This window comes from Amia ocellicauda, chromosome 7 (genome assembly GCF_036373705.1).
Source record: "Amia ocellicauda isolate fAmiCal2 chromosome 7, fAmiCal2.hap1, whole genome shotgun sequence".
NCBI classification, from domain to species: Eukaryota; Metazoa; Chordata; class Actinopteri; order Amiiformes; family Amiidae; genus Amia; species Amia ocellicauda.
The window spans coordinates 17,337,107-17,358,276 of record NC_089856.1 but is presented as its reverse complement, the minus strand read 5'-3'; the positions used below and the strand labels follow the sequence as shown (position 1 = coordinate 17,358,276).

General features: G+C 38.3%; 1 protein-coding gene and 1 non-coding gene across 4 annotated transcripts in view; one reads left to right on the top strand and one right to left on the bottom strand.

The window, feature by feature from the left end:
• Positions 1–5,310: 5,310 nt before the first annotated feature.
• The window catches only part of prr12b (proline rich 12b), an 80,077-nt gene continuing 64,217 nt past the window's right edge, over positions 5,311–21,170 (top strand). For 2 of the 3 annotated variants that reach the window (XM_066708777.1, XM_066708776.1), the window contains exon 1: positions 5,311–6,237. In XM_066708777.1, the coding sequence (XP_066564874.1) occupies positions 6,155–6,237 (83 nt within the window). In that variant the 5' untranslated portion in view covers positions 5,311–6,154. The remainder of the gene's footprint in view (positions 6,238–21,170) is intronic. The other variant, XM_066708778.1, reaches the window with a different exon arrangement.
• Positions 9,960–10,172, bottom strand: LOC136754216 (small nucleolar RNA U3). Its single transcript, XR_010817564.1, has one exon. It is a non-coding gene; the product is annotated as a small nucleolar RNA U3 (small nucleolar RNA).

The window sequence follows — 21,170 nt, the reverse complement described above, 5'->3', positions numbered from 1 at the left end:
GTTCCGGGGTTAAGGGTTAGCCCTGCACGGGAACACGGGAGGCACAGTCACGGGGCCAGAGGGCATAAATAGTGGTGCCTGGTTCCCGCACAGAGTAGTAGTGTAGTAGTCGGGGAGTAGTTCAGTGTGTGGAGAGTATCAGTGTGCAGAGCGTGAGAGGGTAGCGTGTAAAGAGGGTTGCTCCAGCCTGAAGACTGCCTGTGTGCAATAAAGTTCCTGTTTGTGGTTAACCCTGCGTCTTCTCCGGCATTCCTGCTGTTGGTGGTGAACTCCCACTACGATATGGCAAACAAAAAGCCTGTATCGTTACACTGGTGTCAGAAGAACATGAAGGGACCTACGCCACAGCCATCCATCTGAAAAACAAGCAAAAGGGATTCGCCATGTGCAGTGAAGAGAGGGGAACAACGGGGGCCCTACCAGTGGGGAACCCCCAAAGACGAATTGGGGCGTCACAGGCTGAGGTTCAGCGGGCTCTATCAGAAGACCGGACAATCCAACTCTGAGTTCTTAGGGGAGCTCTGGAGAGCCGCGCTATTAGCCTTCCCCACGGCGAGTGCAGAACAAACTGTGAGACTGGTCCGGGTGCAGTTCAAGAAGGGAGCCAGCGACTAACCCCAGCCAGAGACAGAGCTCCAGGGACCATGGAACGATGGTGACAAGCCAGCGCACAAGCTCCAGGGACCAGGGAATGATGGTGACGAGCCAGCGAGCAAGCTCCAGTGCCGGTGACGAGCCCCATAGACAGGGAGCTTCCACACCGGGGAGACAGGCAGCTTCCACACCAGGGAGAAAAGCCCCAGAAGCCTTGGGATGGTGGTGACGAGCCGGTGGGTGAACTCCAGGCAGGGGCGTGTTTGTCAATTTTGGAGCCCCAATCAAAGCTCAGTAATGGGCCCCTCCACCTCTACTATGGGCTCAAATTAGCGCCATAAGTATCGCATTCAAAAAAATATATATTGTAAACAAAAAACAAACTTCAGAAAAAATTGATGTTGAGATCAAAAATAAAAAAATCGAATGCAAAATGTATAGAATGGTAAACAAAAAATGCATCAAAAGCAAAAAAAAAAAAAAAAGCTTGAAAGCAAAAAATGTTAAATAGAGAGCAAAACTCTGACACGCTCGCCTGCAGCCCCTGTCTTTGCTTGCGATGCTGCAATTTTTGCTTTCACCACCAGTTTCTTTGCTTTCGATTTATTTAATTTCGTTTACGAGTTTTGGCACTGTTTTGTCATGAGGGCGTGATTTACAGGGAGGCGTGGATCATGGGTCTCCATTGGTCCAGCAGGTTTGAATGACGGTTCTTCCTAACCCAATTAGTGAGCAGGGTGGGCTGGTCCGACAGTCTCCACTCTGCAACACATCTTTGACTTCACTGCTGACTGACCCATAGACTGAGTGGGTGCAGCTACATGGCTTCGGAATTTAATTATAAACAAAGCATGCTGTGTCATTATAAGGGTGGGCTAGAGTATCATCAGTGCACTCGAACTATAAAATAGGAGAGTGAAGGATTTTCTAACCTTGGAAAACTTCTTCACTTTGTGGTCTTTCAATGACTGAAGCTGGCAAATCTACGGTGGCTGAAATGTGTCATGAGGCTGAATGAAATTACCGCTTGTAAATAGATAGACATGCAGATGGGGTGTATAGGTCACTATGAAATCTGGGTTGTGGAGATCACTGACATAATCGTGGAATTCAGGGGGCTTTGTTCCGCTTTCTGAAAAAGTAGGAGAAGTCTTCAGTTTTATTGTTCAACCAAACAGTACAACTAGTTACTGCACAAATAAAAAATAAAGGTAGTATTAATAAATACTCAACACAAACTGAATAAAATACATATTTAAAAGATGGATGTACAAATTACATTGCAAATGGTTTCATTGTTATAAAGTTTCCGACTTAAAATCCTGACTTTAAAAGGAGCATTTGAAATACACTTTTTAGATTAAAATATATATTTTAAAGAACTATATTTAAATGACTCCATTCCATTGTTGTTATTGTTGTTTTTAAGTTTTACAAATGTGTGATTTCAGTGATGTTGTGTGTGGAGGTTCTGTGCCACAAATACCAACATGACTGCCTGGCTTTAATGATGATCGGAGCTGCAATGTACACAATTCGTTTAAAAAAAACAATTATTAAATGGAGCAAAAGGTATCCCGTCAATTTGCCACGCACATTTCATCACAAGCTTTTTTATCGCAAGACATAAGGTTGCTGACAAAATATTGTCATCAAGTTATCTTTTGGAAATCACTACTTAAGCTGTGCTAAAAACAAATAGCGCTATAATAAATAATACATAACAGATACATTACATATTCAATTCAGTAGCTACATAAATAAAACCTGATCACTCTCGTTTGATTTAGGTTGAATACTTCTTAATGTCCTACATGGTTCCAAAACAGCCTTTAATTAAATCATACAGTTAGCCACGGCAGTTGTAGTCTTTTCAACTCTTTAATCTCAGCCCTTTTTATCGATAAGTCCGGCTACATGGTTGTAACTAAGCAGGCTTCCTATAGAAACTATAGAACTACAGGCATCACTCTGTCAGCTTGTTGAGATGGGGTGCGTTCACGTTGTGCAGACTTTTGTCATTCTGCAAGGAATCTGACCATTGAGTCAATGAATGCTCAGACTTTCGTCTGATTCATGTAACTTCAGAGCTATGAATACAAACACACTTTTTAGCATAACAATACTAAATACTGAAACAAAAATAGCCCACAATGTTAAAAAATAAATGAAAAAATGCCCAAATATATTTTCTGGTATAATAGGCTATGATGATTCTAACTTAAAATGAAACTCTAAAACTGCTCATTGAATGGCCACAGTGAGATTCAAACCTGGGTTATCTGCACTATAATGCAGAGGCCTTACAGCAGCACCACACAGACAGGCTTCAGAATCGCTACATTAAAAATAAAAGGTGGTATTAACAATTAAAAAAAATTCACCTGAGAAAATAAGTAATTTGTTGCAAGTTACAATTCAGCTTGTAATGTAATACTGCTACTAGGCATCAGGGCCCCCCTAGCCCCTCGGGGCCCCACACAATTGTGTAGTTTGCGTGTTGGGAAACCACGCCACTGGTTCCAGGGACTGCAAAGCGGTGGCGACGAGCTGGAGGCTGAGCTTCAGGGACCACGGAACAACGGTGATGAGCCAGCGAGCAAGCTCCGGGGATCGTGGAGTGGCGGTGATGAGCCCCCAAGACAGGCAGCTTCCACATCGCGGAGAAAGGCCCAGAAGCCGCGGGATGACCATGACGAGCCCCCGAGACAAGCAGCTGGGGCGCCAGAGAGAGAATCCCAGATGAGTCGGACTGGTGGAACTTTAAGAGGGACTTTGAGAACATTGCACAATTAAGTGGCTGGGGCGACAAGATGAAGCTGATGCAGCTTGTAGCATGTTTGAGGGAAGATGAGTGGGAGGTGGTGGAACAGGCTGTGAGTGGACAAGCAGTGACATATGGGATTGTAATGGTGTGCTTAGACGACATGCAGCATGACTGTGATGTGGAGCAGCAAGACGGCAACAGCAAGGAGGTCCGTCGAGAGGGAGGCTACACTGAGCCAGAGTGCGCAGCCCAGCTACCACTCCCCGCTGAAGAAGGGGAAGCTCAGCTGGGAGAACAGTGTAAGGGGCAACCGCAACAACCAGGCTGTTATAGCGAAGCCCCACCAGAAGAGGCCTCTCCTGAGCTGATGGGACCTGCGGAGAGAGAATGACAACAACCGAGAGTGGCGAGATAACGTCACAAAAGCGACGCCAGAAGACAGAGACCTGAAGTGCGTCCATCTTGTCGGGGATGTAAACAAGATGGCCTCCGGAGCGCCGCTGGAGATAGTGCCAGAGTGCGTGGCCCAGATACAGCTCCCCACCCACGAGGACACTCAAGCAGGGGAGCAGTGCCAGGGGCACTCGCAGCAACCCGGCTACGATGATGAGACTTCGCCAGAAGACATGGTGCCGAAGTGCCGGGAGCAGATGGGTGGTGGCCGACCAAAAGCAGTGATTGGGGGAGCCATTCACAGGGCAAGAGGGCATAAATAGGAGTGCCCAGTTCCCATGCAGAGGAGTAGTGTAGTAGTTGGGGAGTAGTTCAGTGTGTGGAGAGTGTCAGTATGCTGAGCATGAGAGGGTAGCGTGTAAAGAGGGTTGCTCCAGCCTGAAGACTGCCTGTGTGCAATAAAGTTCCTGTTTGTGGTTAACCCTGCGTCCTCTCCATCATTCCTGCCGTTGGTGGTGAACTCCCACGACGATATGGCAAACAAAAAGCCCGTATTGTTACAATACAGATTTATTGAATGCCTTGTAGTTTACATTTATTTTTTATTTTTCTGTTTAGTCGAGTCCAGAGGATCCCACTGTTCAGGAATTCGATTACTGAGAAGCAAGATCAGACGTTTGTGGTTTATTCTTTGAAGTGTTTCATTTGTGAATAAAATTGGTACTGGTTATTCTTTAATTATTATTATTATTATTTTCATTTCTTGGCAGACGCCCTTATCCAGGGCGACTTACAACATAACTTAATAATGCATCGACTGAGTGATTTAAATATATACGATGTTACACGTCTTACCGGTGTGGGAAACGTAATGTAGTGTTTTGATCTGTAATTCTCCCAGTGGCTACTGCACATTTACGTATTTAATATTAAATTAATTATTGAATTAGGCTTAGTTCTGTTGAGCATGTATAAGACGTCACCTTTTTAAATAACTGAGTGTATTAGATAATAGTAATATTAGAAATACTCTCTCAATCTTCCCGCATTCGTAACTCACCAGGGAGAGAGAAAACGAAGCATTGAAAGTGTGAATTGAAAGTGTGAATGTGATCGCTTTTCTGCAATATATTTCTACAAGATCAAGAATGGGTTCTAAAAAAAAAAAAGAGTTACAGGACGAGGAGAGCGAAAGATCGAGCAATACTAGATACAGAATAACAGCAAAGGATACTTTTCTGGGAATTAACATTTGTAAGTAAAAATACGGATGCACCGACGTCGGGCCAACGTTGGCCCGATGAGCAAAACGACAGCAGCCCAGCGTCGGTAGCCAAGTATTCGAGATCGGTCGGCCCAACACTGCTATGATTTGGGATCCCAGAGCCTATCAATCTATACAAGAATGTCTTTCCCTCTCTTGGTAGAGACTGTCAAGGGCTTTTCTATCTCTCTCCATCTCTCTGCTTCTTTTTTTTTTTTTTTTTTTTTTTTTTTTTGGGGGGGGGGGGGGGGGGGTAATTTTGACCTGAAATGTATTCTGGGTAAAGTCGGGCTGCGTGTGTATGAGAACGAGCGAGAGTGTTTGAGAGAAAGAGTGAGTGAGCGTGCGTTTCACAAAACATGGCGGCGACGCAAGAGGATGGGTGAAAAATGTGAACGAGTAGTAGAAGAGAATCGTGCCTGAGGATTATAAAAAAAGGGGGAACGGATTGCGCCACAAAAAGGATATAGGGCGAAGGACGGGAACGAAACAAACCAAAAAAGGGAAAAACAAAAGATTCAAATATTGTTCCGTATCGCTGCTGTCGCTTCTCCTTCGGTGTCGGTGTGTCTGTCCAAAGTGGCGGGGCTGTATGATCTTCTTTGGGGAAAATATATTACATAAAATCAGATCCCCGCCGACAACCGCCCCCCCCCCCCCCCCCTACCTCCACAGCCAGACCAGGAGAGAAGGGGGGGAAGAGAGAGCGAGAGAAAGAAAGAGGGCGGATTCAACCAAGCCAGCCAGTTATATATATATATATATATATATATATATATATATATATATAAGATTGAAAGACGTATTTTTTCTATAATTTATTTATTAGAGTTTATATTATTAGTATCATTGTTTTTTTTAACACCAATCCGCGACGCTGGGACAATAGAAGTCGCTTTGGCATTAAGAGATCCGTATAGAGAGGGGCCGAGACGGAGGAGCCGAAAACGAATTCGATATTATTTTTTCTTGTGCGCGTATATATCTGCCCCTATCCCCCCTCCCGTCCCTTACACTCACCCCCCCGCCATCTCCTTTTCTCTCTCTGATTCCATTCCTTAAGAGAGCCGCTGTTTGTATGTGTTCGCCTAGCCGCTCGCCCGCACATTTGTTTTAAACGCGTCTCTGTAATTTACATGGATAGAAATTATCCCAGCACTGGATTCGGAGACTTGGGAGCCGGAGCGGGATGGACTTACGAGAGGTCCACAAAAGCGAGGTAACGCAATTCACAACACAACGCGCACACACAAAACACAACGGTATATGATTGCATACACAGAGAACAACCAAAATCGAATGTTTTGTATGTATTCATTTAATTGCACTGTCGTTTCCTCTGTATCTGGATGCATATGTGTGGTTGGTTTGTATTGATTTGTGTGTGTGTGTGTAATTCGTGTCGTTATTATTTATGTATTGATTTATGTACTGAGCTACCGTGTTGCTTTTGCTTGAACGTCAGAGAAAGGAAAATATGCGTATTTTTTCTTCAAATCGCGAAGAATGCATGTATTCTACTGCGTGGATGACTGGACCATGGAGAGAAAGGGGGGTAGTTTCCAAAGGGGTAGGGGGTGCTCTATTATTTTGTCTATCTGTGTGTGTGTATAAATAGCGTTTTACTTACGGGTACATTTTGTAGATGTAAAAGATAATATCGCGATAATGTTGCATTCTCAGTCACTAGGAATGCCGTGAATATCTCCGTAGCCCATGACAAAGCGCCCTGTACCGTCCAGTGTGTGTACGTGTATGTAAATTCATATACATTATAAAATATGTATACGTTTTAGAAAACTGCATGCATACCTATTTAAGCAATGGACATTATGATTGTTTTTAACCGGATTACAATTTTTAAAGCAATTAAATAAGACAATAATTTAAATGTCATTATCAGTAGCTGGATTTGCTGTCTTTATCCCCTTGATGCATTGATCCCCCGTATGCACTGATTACAATTAAATTAACGGAACCATAAGCAAATGCAATTCTGCCATAACACAGTATGTATTCAGATAAAGAAAATGATCGACACACATTGTAGTTACTATTATCAACGCTGTTATCAGCATCTTTGATAAACATTGTTGGGTTGATATGTAAATCAAGTCCGACATTAAAAAGCAAAATAAAAACGCGTCTATTAATAATAATATTAAGATGGTGGTAATGGAACGCGTCGTAACCCAAAGGCCTAAACATTGGGGTCCATGTAGACAGCAGGTATACAGTGAGCGAAGGGGGAACGTCTGGTGAGATTTTGTAATGGACCCCGTCTGGTGTCTACAGTATACAACTGGGCTAGGCTATTCGTCCGACCTGGGCAGCTTTTAAAAGGTGTCGTCCTTGGTTTGTTTGTGTGTAATGTCGCGTTTTACCCCTTTCGACAGAATAGTTAATAGAATGTGTGTGTGTGTATATATATATATATATATATATATATATATATATATATATATATATATATATATATATATATGCAGGATCGAAACAATACAAGTCACGGCTAGACTAGGGAATATTTTATTTCAGTCGTTTGCAGCTCGCTTTATTTTTGCGTTAATAATGATAATGAAAATAACGACAACAACCGGAGGGTTAGTGAGACAGGTTGTGAAAATAAAAGGTAAAATAATTCAATCTTGGATGGAAGTGCATGAGAGCAGTAAGGCTTTTCGCAGCCATCACGGTCCGTCTTCTGGAGCCCAGAGGCCTAGTCGAGCAGACCGGAGCCTGCACAGAGTAGAAGGAGAAACGGAGAAAATCAACATTAACAGTTATTATTATTAAAATTATTGGAAGTGGTGGTAGTAGTGCTTCTAGTGATCGTTAAATCACGTGTTTAACGACAAAATAGTCTGGGTCGTTTTTTATTATTATTATTAAACAGGATAATTATAGGAATGACAACATAAACACTGATGTATGGATCAGTCATGTTTCAGTACCACCCCCACCCCGTAACTGAATGCCACATTGTGAGGTAAAACTGCAGCCTCCCCACAATAAACATGTATATATTTGTTGAAACATTTATTATTATTATTATTATTATTAATATTATTATTATTATTAGTGGTAATAGTATTCAAATTATTCCTGTTTACTGTGAGCTACAGAGGGGTATAAATTCATTAGAATTCACATTTATGAAAACGTAATACACCATCACTAATGATAGTAGTAGCAGTAATAATAGAAACAATAATATACTCATTCAACACATTTTAAATTGGTGATAATAAGCATTTTCTCTTACATACTCATACATACTGTGTGTGTGTGTGTATGTGTATATCATATATATATATATATATATATATATATATAATGTGTGTGTGTGTATATATGCTGTTACTACTAAGCACAGTACAATACACCAAGGATCTCCAGCCTGGGTCCTGGATGGCTACAGTACAGGATGGCAGGGTCCCTAGCCCTGGTCCTTACAGCTACAGTACAGCACAGCACAGCAAGGCTTACTGCTTCCTTCTGGATAATGTAATGACCTAAATCATGAACCAATGAACATATTTGATACATGAAAGATTTCAATGAAAGCAGATGGAATATGCCATTCTTCACTGTTCTGCACACAAAAGCAATCATGGAAGACTCTCAGTGACTGTGTTGGAGCTCCAAGACTTTGGAACAATAAAATAGGATGTCTTTAGAAAATAGTGTACAATGATGATTGCTGGATCCTATTATTTAATTCATTGGCACAGTGTGTCCTCTCTCCAATATCAATATAAAGTGTGAAGCTATTTTGACGCTTGGAGAAATTAGAAACCTGAGGTTGTCCTGGTGGTGTCAATGAGATCCCCCCCCCCCCCCCAGTAATTTATTTGCCTTAGTTGAGTTATATATTTGCTTGCTCGCATCTGCTTTTTCCCCCAACTTTCCACATGCACACGAAACTAGGAAATGTGACAATGCTCAGTTTTAATTAGTAACCAACTGTGGTCTATAGTGTCTCTCCTAATTTAGAGGTTCAGGCTAATTAATCACCATATATGTATTAACTGATGGTTTGAGGGAGATGGAGGGAGAAGAGATTGAGAGGTGGAGAGCAATAGGAGGAGAAAGATTTTGGTCTATACTATAGGTCCCAGATTAGAGTCAGTGCTATTTGGACACAGTAATAGAAAGAGAGAAACGGTTACAGTGAGTGAGACAGTCTCTCTCTCTCTCTCTCACACACACACACACACACACACATACAGTGACCAAGACATCTATTAAGTGATTGTTACATCCTTGATCAGGCCTTGAAAATAACTTTGCCACCACAATGTTTCCTCTCGCTCCAGCTGGTGTTGGAGTCCACTCCATTGAGAGCTTCTAGCTTCACCCTAGAGAGAGCAAATATTGGGGAAGGGGATAGGGATGACCAGATTATTTTATTAATTATTATTGGCATTTAGAAATCTAGAGACTTGTTCTCTTGCAAGATCTATATTATTATTGCTTACAGACAATCACAAACTCTTCCCACATTTTTTCCACTACACATAAACTTCATACAGTGGTTCTACTTAACACCTAGCTTTTGCTTTTAACTGGCTACAAGGAATAAGTATTAATTTATAACAAATATAAAATTAAAAATAAAATATCCATTGAAATAATGCTCGAAGAGTGGATTGTGATGTCATATTGTGAAGAGCCAATCAGCAGTGAGAACTGCAGACATTGGAGCAGATGCTCTCATTTAGAAATATGATTAAATAATGGTAATATTTACAACATCTCTGTTTGTACTCTTTAGTAGAGTTTCCGAGTGTAACCCAATTTCTATTCCCGTACTTTCACATTACACGCACACGCACTTAAAACCCTCTCGGAAACATTCCTTTGGTGGCCAGTCAGAAAAAGATTGACTGCTTCATATCCCTTTGGATATATGCAGGACCATTGCCATGAAGGGAATAATCCAGTCAGATTGCAAACCTTTCCAGTCATGTCAGGCAGAATCCAGAAAGTCAGCAATAGCAACAAATGACTGCAGAAAGGTAGCATTTAAAGTCCCTTTCATGCTCTGAAAGGAGTGCTAATTTTTTTCCTTGTAGTCAGTAAGACCAATTGCTCTAGAAAAGTATTTCCCTAGCAACAAACTACAGAAATTATCCCTGAAAGTATTGTCTGGCAGTGGTAAAACCTGAAGCCTTAATTCCCTTACAGGACAACCTGAAACCGTCCATACATTAGCGATCTCATTGGGCAGCCTAGACATTCTCTGCTCGGTCTCTGATTGGTGGGTTTCTCCTTTTTGTTTTTGAGCAACATGATTGGTTGCAGGCTTGTTGGCGTTTTGCCGTCAAAATTCAGATAATGATGATTGCAGATCTATGATAACATTCTCAGCAACTGTGGGACCCGCACCCACCTCCAGACTCTGCGTGGGATTGCTTATTGCTTCAGATTAAGTTAAATTTCAACTTGTCGTTTGCATTTAATGTTAAAATATTATACAAAATGTGTATAAATTGTGTATTTTTGTTTTATTTCAGACATTGTGATTATTAAAGAGTTTGTCAGGACATTTTTCATGTTTAATTCTTGTATTGTTTTATTAACCTTGTGTTTATAAGTTTGTATGTTTTTACAGACTTTTTATTTTTATACCAGTACTTGTGTTCTTTAAAAAGTAAAATATGTATTTTAAATTTCAAGATTAATAACATATGTTTAAACCATTTTACATTACAAAATGTCAATAATTGTTGTAGCCCTAATTTAAATCTCTCTTACAATTTTCTATTACCCTACCTACCTTTTAATTTTTAATTTTAAGGTCATCAGGCAATGCCCAAAGTTGCACAATTGTACAATGTTCTTCCTTTGTAAAACGTAATCTCAGAACAGCAGCAGTTAGGCGGACCAGATCAATACATAGATTTTACTGAAAGAGTTAAAATTTCCATAAGAGTCCACACTAATACAAATAAAACGCCCACTGCTGGACAGGGTAAGTATCAAAATAAAACCTATAAAGTATTAAAGTGCTCAATCCATAAATAATGTGGTTCGTAAACTGAGCAGGAACCATTGTGACGAATAAATGGTCATATTTGGTGCAGAATGAGGAAAAGTCTGCGCGTGGTGAACACACCTTGAGCAAAGGCCGACAGAGTGACACAGAGTTATTGATAAAAAGGGCTGATATTAAAGAATTGAAAAACAGACTACAACTGCCATGGATAACTCACTGTAGGATTTAATAAATGTTTGTTTTGGAATCGTAGGACATAAAACAAACTAATGGTACTTAAAGGCCACGATACACTAGGACGTTTTCATGAAACCTGAATAGATTAAATAGTGCGATTTCACATAGTGAAATCAGATGAAATCGTGATGCAATTGCACACTATATTAAGGGTGGTTGGGAGCAAGACTATGTGGTGAAGTTTGGAGTTTTGAAAGAGAAAAGCAAGAAAGAAGATCAAGAGTGTAAATACTATCGGTATAGGCATATTTAGTTATGGCAGCTTCAGCCATGCTCTACATTGTGGCAAAACAACGGCTTTACTGAAGTCTATGCAAGTGTACACTCAGTATTTGTTGCAGAAATGAATGAAGGCAGTGCTAGTTTCAGTATTGTACTTTGCAAAAATATTTGTCCAACATATCTGCATATTTTTTCAAAACTTGTACATTCATATTTGTCCGATATCAAACACTGATAGTCTTACATTGTTTCATATGTGCATGTATTTATACAAAATGAAAACAAAACAAAAAACAACATTGTACACTTTTCTTTGCTAAGACTATTTTGTTACATTGAATCAGGGGTATGCATAAATTTGTAAGGCACTCTACATGTAACAGTAAGATACAACAACATAAATGACACCAAAGTCATCATAGTATGTTTCTTAAAAGATAATTTATCAAGCAGAATTAAACAAATAAAAATGTCCATTATAATGATTTCAAACTACCTACAAGAGCCAAAACTATAGTATAATAATGAAAACTAGCACAAATGGAGTAGGGTATTTAAATGGAAATTTGAACATAAAACTTAAAAATGATTGTTATAAATGACAAAGTGCTTTTTTTCTCTAAACGGGTACACTGCACAGTCAAAACGCATAGATTAAACAAGTTTTTATTTGCGGGGTATTCGCTCTCGGTGTCTAATCAATTTGACCACAGTTGTAAGAAGACACTTTGTAATGCTATACAACGCATGTGTTTTTCAAGCACATGAAAGACTGTAGACTGTAGGTGAGGTAGAGATTGCGACTTGAACTTGATTTGCGTTTATGCAGCTAAAATGCCGTAGGTATATATTATACATATATTTAGGAAAAGTCACGAACGGGTATTCAGAAACACAGAGTATTCCAAATAAATCTGTCACACTGACCAGCCCTGCACTTCTAGTATAGAAATTGTGGCAAATCACGCAAGATATAATAAAAGCTACCGTACAGTATCTGCGCACAAACTGCAGGGTTACAATCCGTGAATGGGAAAACTAAACTTTTTTTTTTAATTCCTATTTATTTTTTATTTTTTTACCATTAACGTTACAGCGTTGTTATACTGTAATATAAGTGGCAGAACCACTTAAATTCTGTTATACTGTCAGCCCTTTATATATATATATATATATATATATATATATAATGTGTGTTATTGTAATGAAATGTATGGTTTGTATTATTATTATTAGCAACTGTACACTATCCAAAATGGAGAGATCTAATATTTTGCTTGACAGCTTAAAAAGAAGTGAACAAAAACTAATCAAGGCTAACTTAGTTGTATACAAAACAATATTTATAAATATAAATGGTATGACTTTTCATGTAATTACTGGGCAAATATTTAACACAGTAACATCAAAGCACTAGAAGTCCTGTGAAAGAGAGCAACCCCATGTAAGATACACGACTATGAGGAAAACTAAATGGGAGGTAAGAAATACGAAACTGAAAGGAAAATATTTAATGTTAGACTTTATTTAATATTTAATGAATGGCCTTTGCCATTTACCACAGTTTTATGTGTACGAGACAGTAGCTTTAAACAGTCCTCTCCTGTCCAACTTCCTATCTGCTGTTCAAGGTTCCCAGTGATGTTGTAGATGTCATGTGACTCCTTCTTGCTCTCTGATTGAATACTTGTCCAGGGCGATTTCATGCAATTTCATTAAAATAGGACTCTGCTGTATTACTTGAAATCGGATGAAATCACATGAAATCAGATTTCTTGAGATTTCAGTGACATTTTGAGGAAATCCTGGGCTGCAATCGGATTTCATGGAAATTTCATAGTGTATCGTGGCCTTAAGCATTGACAGATCTGCAACCAGCATGTATGTTAATTTCAAAGGCAAAGCGCCAACAAGCCTGCAACCAATCCTGTTGCTCAAAAACAAAAGGGATTAACACGCCAATTAGAAACTGAGCAGACAATTTCTAGGCTGACAAATGAGATCGCTAATGTATGGATGGTTTCAGGTTGTCCTGTAAGGGAATTAAAACGCCCAAAGTCCTGGCAAGGCAATTTCATGCTAACTTTGTCATATCTGCAGTAACAACCTATATGCCTCACTTTTGGAATCGGAGCCTTATGAGCAAGGACTGTCCACCGAGTCTTGGAGCTCATGATGCACTGCAAGACAGGATGTAAAAATATGTAGGTTTTCCAAGCACCATTTTGTGATGATTTCAAATACCCAGCATGCTTGGTATTGAAAATAATGCCTCAATCATATATCAAGTTGAACACTAGCAAAGAAGCTGAGAAGAAGAGAGCTAGTCATACCTGAGCTAGAGGTGAGCGAATCCAAGATGGAAGCTACCTTACTGATTAGTAGGGGGTTATGATTTCTAACCCCCCACCTCAAGCACTATATTTGGGATTAAGGTCAAACCAAAAAATGCACAGAATTTGAGAGCTGGCAGTGAACACAAATACATGTGCATTTGTCACTGATTCACATCCAGAGGAGATGTGACACTGGTAACTGTCGACTGCATAGGGCTCACTTACAAATGCGTCTTCTAGTCCCCATCCCCCTCCTTTTTACAGTAGTATAAAGAAGGGTTCAGATTTTCATGTTTTAGCCAGATTTATACCCTGTTAATGCTTATTGTGGCATATAGGTTAAACTCTCAATCTCTGCAATCTCCTGACCTTTTGTCTGTTCTGTACCACACTTCGTCTGTAATTTCCTTTAATGGGTCTGTATTTGCATATTAAAAGGGTTATGATGTAAAAACATCTTAAATGGGGGCTATTTTCACTGTAGAGTCAGTTATGATTTATTATTGGATGAACAAGATTCTCAATATCCCTACATACATTTTGTGAAAATTGTTAGTTATGAAATATAGTACAGTGATGGTGATGCTAATTAGTAAAGATAGTTTTGTAATGTACTTTGTGTCAGTTATTGATCAATTCTGTTCAATCAATCAATGCATTTTGATTATCAAAAAAAGCGTTCATGCTTAATCCACATTGTGACACTTTATCAATGTTATGAGAAGTTTGGGAGGCTACCTGATCATAAGTATCATAAGTATGTGTAACCTACCGTAGAACAGTAAGGGGGGTTGGGTGGAGAAATCACAGGAGAATTATAACCTCTTTCTTTGAGCAATGATGATCCTCTTCCTGTAATTGCTGCACAGTGATTTCTCACTATAATTCTAAAACCCCATATATCATTTCATATATTATGTTTCCATTAAGATGATCATTAACTCCTCCTACAGCTTTTGTGACAGACCAAACAGTGATTCTACATCAGACACCTTAAATTGCAAGTCCTGTTTTAACGGATATCAAAAAAGTTTAAAAGATAACCAATTAAAAAATTCTAATAATGCCATTGGGAAAGCAGAAGCTCTCCAAACCCCCCCCCACCCACACACACACACACACACACACACACACACACACTGACAAACACATACTCGCAGACCAGTGGTGGTGTGGTAATCTAAGCAATTGAACAATATGGGCCGGAGCATTACTGCAAGCCAGCCAAATTATAATTCAGAGATGTCTTGAAATAATTTAGAGATCGCAATCTTGAATTGAATTTCAGATATCTTTAAACCATTTACAGATATCTAATTAAGGCACATGCGCACACATGCACAGATGTAAGCCTGATTTATGCTTCTGTATCTGTGTGCATACATGCATGGGCGTCGTACGCAATCGTTCACGTAAGTGTCTGTCAACATACTTGCACGTAATGTTGATGCGTGGATAGGGGGCAGTGTTGTTTTATATGGTGCACCTAGGGTTGTATGGATGTAAATCAACATGCAGTTAATGACAAGTTACAGAAACTAAACACACATGCAAAAATTGCCATATTGCATCCTGTATGTGTAGATCTATATTGTGTTGGTATAGTTGGTTAGAGACTTAAACCACCATAGCCGTGTTTTCAATTAAAAAGTAAATCTCTCTGTGTATGTGAATTTCTCCCACATATCTGTTTTTGATACTAAATATATGCGTTTCAGCTGTAATCTCCTCAAACTTTTTTCTTGTTACTTTAACTGGACAGTCCAAGTTCACCTTACCTGCCACCAAATACCATTTTATTATAACATGGTGGCTTTGTATTTGCATCTGTTGCGAGTTTTACCTTGAATAGGATCTGCAAGAGGTTTTTCTTCCTTTTCTTCTTTTTTTCGGCCTCAGTGAAAATCTATGCTATAACACAGCAACCTAGTTCTGCAGCATCAATTATCAAGTTAGATAATTAGCTATTTAGTTAAAATCAGCAAATGGGATTTGGCAATTGTAACTTGGTCTAGGTCAAACTGTGCATTGCGCCTTCCAAGGGGGGTGCAGGAGTGTGTCAAGGACGCTTGAGATGGTTACAGTTAAAAAAAAAAAAAAAATTGGAGAAAATTTAAGTATATATTAAACATTCTAAAATAACTAAAACCAAATAAATAAAGCTTTTGTGCTCCTTAAATAAATTATTATTAAACGTTATTATATAACGTAAATATATATGTAAATTCAGCAACATGCTTTGAGAGACCCTGTGAGAAATGTATTGTTTTGTTAGAAAGGGAGAAAAGCGTCCAATACAAGCCGAAGTGATAGCAGTAACGCAGGTTCCAACAAAACGCAAAAGTCGAAAATATGACTAAACTTATTTAAAACTGGACTTCACATGGAGCGGCTTCTCAGCATTAACTGCAATTCAAACAACACATCACCCCCGGCTTTCTTTGGAAGGTGACTTATGCGTCTAAATTGCAACCCCGAATCCCATTAATTTGGGCATTGAGAAAACAAACTTACCCCTCCCACTGATAAGGTAGGAATAATGAATATTATATGGATTTAATATTTAATTGGTTTGTGTCATGTATCTTAAATGGTTGTACATTTTTAGTTTAGCTGTTCCATTTCTACTGTTTTTGATCTCAAAATGTTAAGCCTACTTCTCATACTGTATTGATGAAATCCCTATTGTTTTATTCATGATTTTGCAACATGTTGTATTGTTTTAGTAAGGAGGCACAGTCATTTTTTGTCATGGCTTGGGGTGGCTCATTTTGATAAAGTTTGAGAACCGCTGGTCTAGATAGACTTATTTAAACCTGCAAAGTGTGTAATAAATATCAATCAGGACCTTTGTTGACTGACAGACTTCAGACTACATATGGAGTGCTGCCGACTATGACTGAGCCTGGGGCAAACATTTGTAAACCACTAAACGTATGTCATTGTAAAAAATGGGGGCCCTCCAAATCATATCCTGCTTAGGGCCCCCAAAAGGCTAGGAATGGCCCTGCTGAATATTATATAGCCCACAAATTGGTCTTCTCAGTACAATTAGTAATTGTGAAAGATTTATAATCATGTTGATTGATGAAACAAGTGATTTTCTACACATCATATATTCATTATTATCACTATGTGTTGTATTAGATTTGCCTCTATTGCCTGTCCTGATCTTCTCGGCAAGATTATAACTTTCCTTTGGAATTCAATCTTGATCACATTGCAAACCCAGGTCTCTGGATCAATGCCTTGATCAGTCACCTGTTTGATCATGAATGCTAATTATTTTGTATCAGGTGTAGGGCTTGCGACAGGTTAACTGGTGCACAAACTGTATTTTTCCTTACATCATTTTGTGTACATAATGCATACTCGGCTATTCATTCAAAAGTACGTTTTACTTTTTGTCCACAAAATTGCCAAGCACAAATTAAGTGGGCATTTTGTGGGACAAAATGTGAATTATGTTCACGAAATGTGCATTTTGAGGGACAAAATACTCATTATGTGCATGAAATTATGAATGACACAAACGGCGCCCCATAGTTTTGGGAGACCTCTGTACATGTCCAGGCTAGTACAGTCTTTTAGTGTGACAAATGCATTTCTTGGATGAGGAGGCCTACAGTCATGCATTGCCCCAGCACTGAGCAATTGGCTGAGGCTCTCAGAATCTCCCTGCTCAACCAATCAGCACTTGCTTTACACACAGGACTGCAGAGACAGAGTTGTTGAGATTTTGGAAGAGTGCGCTTAACCTACGCAGAAGCATAAACTAGGCTGTACACGCACATTCTCTGAGAAGAGATTACATTGGTTTTGAGTAGGCCTACTTGATTTATAAATGGACATCTAAGCAGGAGAATCAATTTTGAAATGCATGACTTTCTCTTATATATGCAAACACTCTTTTTACTTGAGTCCATTCCAGAGCACAGGGAGCTGGCAGGAAATTATTGTACTAAAGCCTTGTAATTAAGCTAAATAAACATATTTCTGGTTTCATTTTAGATTAACGTGCATACATACATTTGAACAATTAATGCAAAGAGTTAAGTTGATTAAACATAAACAGAAACATTTGGGGGTAGCAAGGAGACACGCATGCAAGATCCAAACACAAAGTGCATGACCAAGAATTTAAATTAAATATATTTTCAATTAATTTAAAATTGAAATGCAGTTACCAACTTATAACAATCCGATAAATACAATACTTTAAGATCATTAGGGAGCATCCCAGAGCAATCAAGAAATTTCTGAGATATGTTTTGTCTCTTCACCGAAGCTTTACAGACCACAAATGCAGTCATTCATAGCCTGGGTTTATAGGAGGGAAGCTGGGGCACTTGCCCAGCCAGATCAGAGTTTTGCCATTGTGAGAGCAACATCTTTATTTGTTTTAATTCGCATTATAGAGCCTGGAATTGGGTTACAGTTACCCTGGCAGTGATAGTTCTTAATGATTAAGATTGTCAATTGAACATTTGAATTGTCCTTTTATTGTACAGTGCTTTAGATTTGTTAATTGAATAAATATTCAATGAATGTGATATAACTATACATAAAATATTGACTGAAAAAGCTTTCGTTGTGTTACCTTAAATTTAATAGAGGTGCCTCATTAATGCATATAGTCACATTTCCGTCGTTTGGTGTGATATTTTCTCCCTGATTTGCACTATTCTCGCATATGACAGTAGTGTTCTCAAAATGCAGTAAAGCTTATTATAGCACACTAGTGTTTTGCAGTACAGTATAGTTTGTTACAACACATTACAGTATATGAAGGTGAAATTGATAAACTGATGAGACATATAATTATGTATAAGGAGAATTTTACTAAAACTTCCAAGTTCCAACAATTTAACTGCAATAACAAAGCTGCATTTGGCTGTCCCCTATTACAGTGACACTTTTTACTCTCTGATGATACTATTAATTACATTTCAGTCGCATATGACACATTTTGTTTGTCATGTATCAAACAGTTTTGGTACACGCATTATCTGGGACAAAATGAAAATGCAATAATCCCATTTGCATTTTCATTTCCACATTTAGTACGCACATTCACAGACAATATTTAAATGTAAATGCAAAAGCCAATTGTAATTACATTTTCAAAAATGTCCCCCACTTTAAGTTGGACTTTATTCAAATGATTATGTATTTGTGAAAATAGAAAAACGGCACCCCTCTTTGCAAATACATGTCCTAGCTCTTACACCGTTTTCTGGACAAAATGGAAATGCAAATGTGAAACGCTATTGTAAATGCATGGTCAAAGACTACTATTACAAATGCATGATCAACCCCGCTTCAAGATGGACTTCAAGATGGATGAAATGAGAGAAACAGCACCCCTCTTTGCAAATGCATGTCATACCCTCTTACACAGTTTTCCGGACTAAATGTAAATGCAGTTGCAATCGCTATTGCAAATGCATGATCTTGCTCTACCGATCTCTAATTCCTCGGTTCCACTGGCTTAAGCCTCCGTGCCATGGCGTCCTGAGCTTTTTTGTAAAACCAGGCCATTGTGAAGTCCATCCCCTCTTATGGGAGGAGCAGAGCGATTTGTGGGTTGTTTGTGTTTCGTTTTAAAAACAAAGACAGAAAACAACACTATGAGCGATAGAGACTGATGTGGAAAGGACTTTTGTGGCTATTCTTTATGTTTTACATGATTGGAGACAGCATAATAAATACACTTTTCTGTTAAAAGATATTAAGAAGAGCTAAACTTGTATAGACAACGTTATATTCAGACAAGCATTACGTTACCGTAAGAAAACGTTTCCACATGCAACAATAAAAAAAAATTGCTATTTAGTATTATATTGTTATTGTAATCATGATCAAGATATGTGCTAGTAGATATGTCTTTTAAACGGCACAATTTGACTCCCTTAACTTATTACTCTTACTACAGATTTGTAACTGCAAATGACACCTTTTGCCATATTTTTAATTTACTTAGCAGACCAGGGCAAGTTACAGTTGAAACAAAATACACACGTTTCACGATTAATCATACAGTAACAGCAGCTACAATATATCAGGTTATAATTTAACTAAAGTGTGCACGTTTCAGTCATGGCGTTTATGGACTTAAGGACGCATTTATTAAACCAGTCCTTAATGTTTTAGATGGAAACTCAAATGTGCTGTATTTATTTATTCATTCATTTAACTTGTAAATGGGCACACGTTAACTAAACATTATCATACATTATACACCCCTAACACATTTATTTTATTGAACTTTTATTACTTTTGTGTGAATATCTATGTGTAATATTTTCCCCTTGAGCCAATCACTACAGGTTATCACAAACCTCATAATATTATACATATAATGTGCTTTAACAATATTTTACATTTAATCAGTTAACAGCAGATAACACATCAACTTAGTCTTGGGCTTTCTTATACCAGTTTTGTATGAAAAAAGTACATGCTATATTTGAAAACCTTTTCCATTGATTCATTCAATTCTGTCTTAAAACTGTACATATCATTTAGTTCAAACTAACACTTACAATTGCCTTCTTCAGTTCAACTTCCTGGATGAGTCTTTCCTCCAGGGTATGCTATGCAACATTGCCAGGATGTGCCTCTCAATAGCTACAGTATGTAACAAAAAATGTGATTTATCAAATATTTCAGTAGCTGCAAACAGTGTGATTTCACACCAAATTGTACAACGATGGGTGACAAATATTCTAGGAAATATGTTGTACATAGCAACATATATACAGGAAACTGACACAAATCGCAATCTTTTTTTTTGGTCATTGAGCATGTTACTGCAATAATTAAGACAATATGGCTAACGGATAATTCCTACTTTCCAACAAACATTAAATATTCAGTCCAACACATTTAAAGTGGAACGTGATAAAAAAATATATTAAAACATATGTATACATGTGGATTACAAACATATTCTTTATGAATTTATACAGTGAAATTCTGGCTGAGCAGTACAATTTATAAATGTTGTTTAATTATAAAATTCTTTATTAGTTAACAGAAGATATCTTTAAAAATATACTTACGAGTACATAGATGTTTCAATCCCAGTGGTACACCAGGTGTTGAAAAGTGTGCTGCAGGTACTCTGAATGGTGTAGTGGATTCAGAAGCTTTAAAAAATACATATACAATGAAACCATAAAGAGCTTGTGGCAGTAAAAATCATATGTTAGTTAGTACATGGTGTTGGAATGAATACCCTTTGACTTCAATAATATTAAATGATTGTGTAATTTGAATTAGAAGCAATTGAAAAATTAGCTTTTCACATTTTTTAAACTGTTGGTTTTTGTAAACTCCACAAGCAAATTACAT